This window comes from Lactuca serriola, chromosome 4 (genome assembly GCF_051521515.1).
Source record: "Lactuca serriola cultivar US96UC23 chromosome 4, Lser_US96UC23_V15, whole genome shotgun sequence".
Lineage (NCBI taxonomy): Eukaryota > Viridiplantae > Streptophyta > Magnoliopsida > Asterales > Asteraceae > Lactuca > Lactuca serriola.
This window is the reverse complement of record NC_136411.1, coordinates 144,800,240-144,806,776: the sequence shown is the minus strand read 5'-3', so window position 1 is coordinate 144,806,776 and position 6,537 is coordinate 144,800,240. Positions and strand designations below refer to the sequence as shown.

The window sequence follows — 6,537 nt, the reverse complement described above, 5'->3', positions numbered from 1 at the left end:
TTATTAGTATAAAGAAATAACTTATTAAATATGAATGTTATTATCATTGCTAGACTTTAGAAATAATCAACTTATATTTGCGATATCATTATTCCAAAATTCCCGATTATACATAAAGTGTCATGCATTATATATTTAAAACTTATAACATTCTATCGTCCTACAATGTCATATTGTATAATGTCATTGTCCATAACATTAACCATTAATCCATCAAAATTTGACATATGTATGATTTATATATATGTTCAAAGATTCAAATTCAAGATTACATATTTCAAAAATTAGGTTAGGATTTCTGACCTTCCTTACACATTAGTTGACATAAAATCATTTCAAACCGTTTTTCACTCTAATGAATTGGATCATCGGCCAACCTGGTCTCAACCTAACAGCTATTACAACAACGAAACGCTTCTATCTTTCTCGATATAGATAAATATATAAATTTGTAATATTCTATTACTTTTTATTCAAAATACATAAATAGAATTATTAAGTAATTAAAAAGTTTATATTAGTTTGTTAAAGTTAAAAAATTGGCAATTTACAATAATAAATACATAATTTACAAATTAATGGTAATTCCATATTGTTTAAAAGAATAAAAAGTTCTTATATTTTTATTTTTCTTTAGGTGCTCTTTTCTTAGCTAGTGGCTAGGGTCCAAAATTTATTGTTTTATAACTTAAATCGGAGTTTGAGTGTTTGATGCGTTTTTTGGATTTAGGGAAAATGACTTATCAGATTTAGGGAAAATGACTTATCAGGTAACAATTTTTATCGTTTTGTTCACATTTAGATAACTTCTTTATTTTTGTACACATTTGACCATTTAACTTGTTATATGTGTTCACATATTGCCAATGTCACCGCTTATAGCATGTGACAATGGTAATATGTAAACAAATTAACAAGTTAATGGTTAAATGTGTACAAAAAAGAAAGTTGACTAAATGTGAACAAAAAGAAAAGTTAATTATCCTAATAAGTCATTTTTCCAACTTTCAATAGCGATTTTATTTTCATATTTGTTTGTATTATTTTTTTAAACCTTATTTTTAAAATATCCATAATTTACTAAATATTAATTAACTATCCATCAATTTTAAACCTTACTTTTTGATCAATAAATATGTTTTTGTTTTGTGAAAGATTTTATATAGCCTCTTATAATTTTTTTCTTTTGTTTTTAAGCATATACAATATTTTTTAAGTAAATAGTATCTAACTATAAAATTAAATAAATTAAATATGTAACAATAAGTATGGATGGTCTTTTAAAAAAATAAAAAGAAAATATTACTTAGCAAATAAAAAAAATGTATATAATGTAAATGTTTTAAAATTATTCCAACTATTTAATATTTTTTAATTAACTTTTATAAACTTTTAATTTTTTAATACAACGTTTTAAACTTGTATTTAACGAAAGTATTTTTAAAATGTTATAAACAAATATTAAACTATCATACAAAATCTATGAAACATTTTTAAAATGTTGTAAAAGAAAGTTTAAAAATAAATGTATGAAAATTATAAAAAAAATTATATGAAAATGTAAAAAAAAAAAAAAAAAAAAAAAAAAAAAAACAAGTTAAATACTTGTAAGAAAATTTTAGAACATTTATAAAATATTTGGTTTAAAAACATTTGTATTAAATTTATATGAAAGAATAAAAAGAGTTAGAAAAAATTATAAACAAAGATTTAAAACATTATATTAAAAAATTATAGAAAAAATATTGTATGAAATTATAAAAAAAATTGTTCACATTTAACAATTTTTTTTATACGCATTTAACCATTTAACTTGTTAAATATATTCACATATTACCATGGTTATCTGCTATTACCTATAATAGCAGATAACCATGATAATATGTGAACATATTTAACAAGTTAAATAGTTAAATGTGTAAAAAAAATTACATAAATATATACATGACTAAAAGATAATTACGTTTGCAAGTCTTTTTTCGTTGGATTTATGATGTTTTTTCATATATTTTAAAACGATGGCAGGTGAAGTTTTGTGAAAGAGAAAGGGTTAAAATAGGAACATAACTAAACTTTATTGACTATGGCTGCTTGCTTTACTATTACTGTACAACTGGTAAAGTTCAATATCGTCTGGTTGGGCTTTAACTATCCAATACAGTTGGAACCTGATCGGTTTAAATCCAACACGTTTTTATTTAAAAAAACAAAAATGAAAAGCCAAAAAGTTGGCTGAAAATAGAAAATTTCAGTTCATGACAAAGGGTAATTTCGTCATTGCAGAAAACAGTGCATTTTAAAAAGCCAAAACGAGACAAACACGAAGTCCAGCGATAAGGACTCAACTGCATGTGAAATAAAAATGGACCCTGAAACACTCTCGGCGAACTTGTTTAAGTGGGACACCAGAGCCGCCCTGGCTCCGCCTGCGTCCCGTATTTACGAACCCATAACATTACAACAACAGCCGCAGCAACCACCACCTCCTCCTCCGTCCATGGTCGCAACCTCGGCGGGGATGGGTGGCTATTTGGTCCGTGATAACAGGGATCTTGGAGGGTTGGAGGAGGTGTTCCATGCTTACGGTGTACGGTATTTCACGGCCACGAAGATAGCGGAGCTCGGGTTCACGGCGAACACGCTGTTGGACATGAAAGATGAAGAGCTCGACGAGATGATGAACAGCTTGTCCCATATTTTCCGATGGGATTTACTTGTTGGTGAGAGGTACGGCATCAAAGCCGCCGTCAGAGCGGAGCGACGCCGCCAGGAGGAGGAGGATTCGAGGCGGCGCTACCTTCTTTCTTCCGACACTACCAACACCCTTGACGCGCTATCTCAAGAAGGTTCGTGTATTTTCATACATTTTTCCATGCAGAAACATAAAAAACAATTACCTTCTGTTTGGTATGTTTTGAAGTTTATCACTATTTGATAAAATTCTAAGTTTTATTGTTTTTAATTTTTTTTTTTGGCACAGGCTTGTCGGAAGAACCGGTGCAACAAGAAAATGAAGCTGCGGGGAGTGGCGGTGGCGGAGGTGCATGGGAGATGGCGGCGATTGGGAGCTGTGCAGGAGGAAAGGCGAAGCAAAGTAAGCAACGGAGGGGCAAGCAAATTCGTGTAAAGGGTAGAATCGGATCGTCTTCACAAGTGGTTGGAGGAGATGATAATTACGAGAATGAAAGTGAGGACGATCCAGAGAATGGTGGCGGTGGCGGAGTAGAGCGGCAGAGAGAGCATCCGTTCATTGTGACTGAGCCGGGGGAGGTGGCGCGTGGAAAAAAGAATGGACTTGATTACCTGTTTCATCTATACGAACAGTGCCGTGATTTCTTGATCCAAGTTCAGAGTATTGCGAAAGAGAGGGGTGAAAAATGTCCAACAAAGGTATTATCATTTTCTAATTTTCCAACATATTCATATTAATATATATAGAATAATAACTTTACATATTAAAGATAACTATTATGTAAAAGATATAAATACTTATCTAACTTTTTTTTTTTAAAACAATGTTAAATTCGAAGTTTATTTATTTGGGCGACCAATTTTTACAACATTGTAACGATACTTTTGTTTCCTTTCAAAAGTAAACGATCCCTTTGTTTTTAGATAGTTTTTTTGTCCATAGTTAGTCCCCATTACTAATCATGAGAAGCTAGCTAGTAGACAGTAAATACTCATGACATCTATCAAATCTTCTTTTATTTAGAATTATAATTATTACCATGATTAAAGTATATTAAGATAAGCATTAGTAATTATATCCTGCCAATAATAATAGAAATACAAATGATTAACACTAAATTACATAGGTTATTTTTGGCAAATTTTACCTTAATACAATTGTGTTTCCGAACGATTTTTATTTTAGACAAATAAAGAATCATTTTTTAGAAGTCTAAATTAAAAACTTGTATTCAAATAAAAATCTATTCAATCAAATATAAAATACAAGTCCTTTTACATTAAATTTGGAAAGTTAGGTTTTTTATTATAAACATACTATCTTTTATTAAATATCGGGCTTTGCCTTTGCCTTTTAGAGTATTTTCTTTGAAATTTATATAGGATACATTTCTTGCATGAATTTGTCATCTTCTTTCATATTTAAATGCACATAGATATATAATGGAAAGGGTATAGAAGTGATGATTTGGAGTGTGGTCAGTATTAAAGATTTGTATTGTCCGGTAAATTTAGAGAAAGTTGTGTGTGACAAGAGAAAGATGGAGTCCTAGAATCATTCACATGTACAGTACTTCTGCCTCACAACCAATAGCTGGATCTGTTCCCCCAGTCGACACGTGTTGTACGGATCTGCACTCCACCTACCCCCTTTACCTTTTTCTAACCCTAATTCACATGTATAGTATTATTCATCACAAATAAATATATAAAGAATGAATGAAGGATGATGTATAACTTATTAATAAATCATATTGGGTCGGGTTTTGTTTAGGTGACGAACCAGGTGTTTAGGTTTGCAAAGAAGGCAGGTGCGAGCTACATCAACAAGCCAAAAATGAGACACTACGTTCATTGCTATGCGCTGCATTGTCTTGATGAGGTTGCTTCGAATGCACTGAGGAGGGCTTTCAAGGAGAGAGGTGAGAATGTCGGAGCTTGGAGGCAGGCTTGCTACAAGCCATTGGTATCGATTGCAGCTCGACAAGGTTGGGACATTGATGCGATATTCAACACACATCCACGTCTGTCGATATGGTATGTTCCAACCAAACTCCGGCAGCTCTGTCATGCTGAACGCAGCAGTGCTGCCATGGCAGCTGCTACTGCTGCTTCAACTTCCGTCGTTGGTTGTAGCGGTGGTGGTCATCTCCAGTTTTAGGTTAATTAATGTTTGTGGGATCGATGAACTTTATGGGCAGGTTGTTTATTAAGATAATGGAAGTTCTAGTTTGAAATTCCATGCGGTGTATACGATGAATGACTGTAGTAATGCTTGTGATTGCATCGGTGTTATAAATATGTTGGTTTATGACCTTTGATTTATTTAATTTGGGTCATTATTATTAAATTTTAATTATGATTTGGATTCTTATATGTTAGAAACAAATATTATTGGCGTTCGTTAACACTATGTGTATTTGATAATACATATATGCAAAACCTAAACCAATTACGAATATGATCGATCATCCTTTTTTTTTTGTGACCGAGGTATATGTTCATTTGTTTGACTGGGTTTATAGGCTTACACACTCAAAAGGTGCGTTCCTATTGAATAATATGAATGTTAAACATAATTCTTATTGGATAAAATAAAACATAACACTTTGATCCAAACATCTCTCAATAACATTTTACACTTGTGAGTGTTTCATGTTAAAGTATTTCTCCTTATTTGTAAGTGAAAGTGTAATGTCTTCTCATTCCTATTATCTCTATTAATAGCATCCTGCAAAACCCTTCGGAGCTAACATGAACCATATAAAAAATTGGCAGCTTATTGTGGACAGGTTTAATTCCAAGCTCTCTACTTGGAAAGCTAAAACATTGTCATTCGGTGGAAGGTTCACACTCATCAATTCAGTATTGGGAAACATTCCCACATATTATCTCTCCCTTTTCAAAGCTCCATGTGGAGTGATTAATTCTCTAGAGAAAATCAGAAGACAATTTCTATGGGGCAGTAATACTGATAAGCAGAAAATAAACTGGGTATCATGGGACAAAGTGATAGCACCCAAAAAAATGGGGGGACTCGGCGTGGGATCACTACAAGCACTTAATCTCGCTTTAATGGCGAAATGGTGGTGGAGACACAAGTTGGATAACACTTCACTTTGGTCCCAAGTCATCACTAGTATCCATAATCTGAGTGATAAACCTGCGAATCACTTGTCCAAAAAGATAATTGTAGGTGTATGGAACAATATAGCAGGGGCAAAATTGGATATTGAAAAGAAAGGGGTCCCATTTAACATTATTATTCAGAAGTCAGTAAGCTCGGGGACTGACACTTTATTCTGGCAAGACGAATGGATTCATGGGGGAAAACTTAAGGACCGATTTCCAGGTTTGTACTTGATCGAAAGCAAAAAAAGATGTAAAGTGGCTGAAAGAATTCAACTTAGCGGGTTCGAGTGGAATTGGGACTGTGATGTTGCAGGTGCTGATCTGTCGCTTGAATTGGCTCAACTCATGGCAGTGGTGGCTTTATTCATACCAAGGGCGGCAAGTGACAGCTGGAAGTGTGGGTTAGACTCTAGTGGAATATTCACAACCAAGGCTATGCGTGCGAAATTGGTTGGCAGCAATATGAGTTTTCCCTTTAATCATATTGATTGGATTAAGGAAGCTCCACTAAAAGTTCTAACATTCGTGTGGAGGGGAAAAAATGGGCAGAATCCCCTCATTTTTAGCTCTAAATCAACGGGGAGTCATCATCAACTCCCTTACGTGCGGTCAGTGTAACATGGCTGTCGAATGTGCTGATCATATCCTTACCAATTGTAGTTTTGCTAACACTACTCGGGAATGGATATTCAGGTGGTGCGATATACGGTTTGT

At 33.1% G+C, this 6,537-nt stretch overlaps 1 protein-coding gene across 1 annotated transcript; it reads left to right on the top strand.

The window, feature by feature from the left end:
• The first annotated feature begins 2,356 nt into the window (after positions 1-2,356).
• Positions 2,357-4,881, top strand: LFY (floral meristem identity control protein LEAFY). Its single transcript, XM_079037674.1, has 3 exons — positions 2,357-2,846; positions 2,981-3,390; positions 4,466-4,881. The coding sequence occupies exons 1-3, from the start codon at positions 2,363-2,365 to the stop codon at positions 4,850-4,852; spliced, it is 1,281 nt and encodes a 426-aa protein (XP_078893800.1). The 5' UTR covers positions 2,357-2,362; the 3' UTR covers positions 4,853-4,881.
• The last annotated feature ends 1,656 nt before the right edge of the window (positions 4,882-6,537 follow it).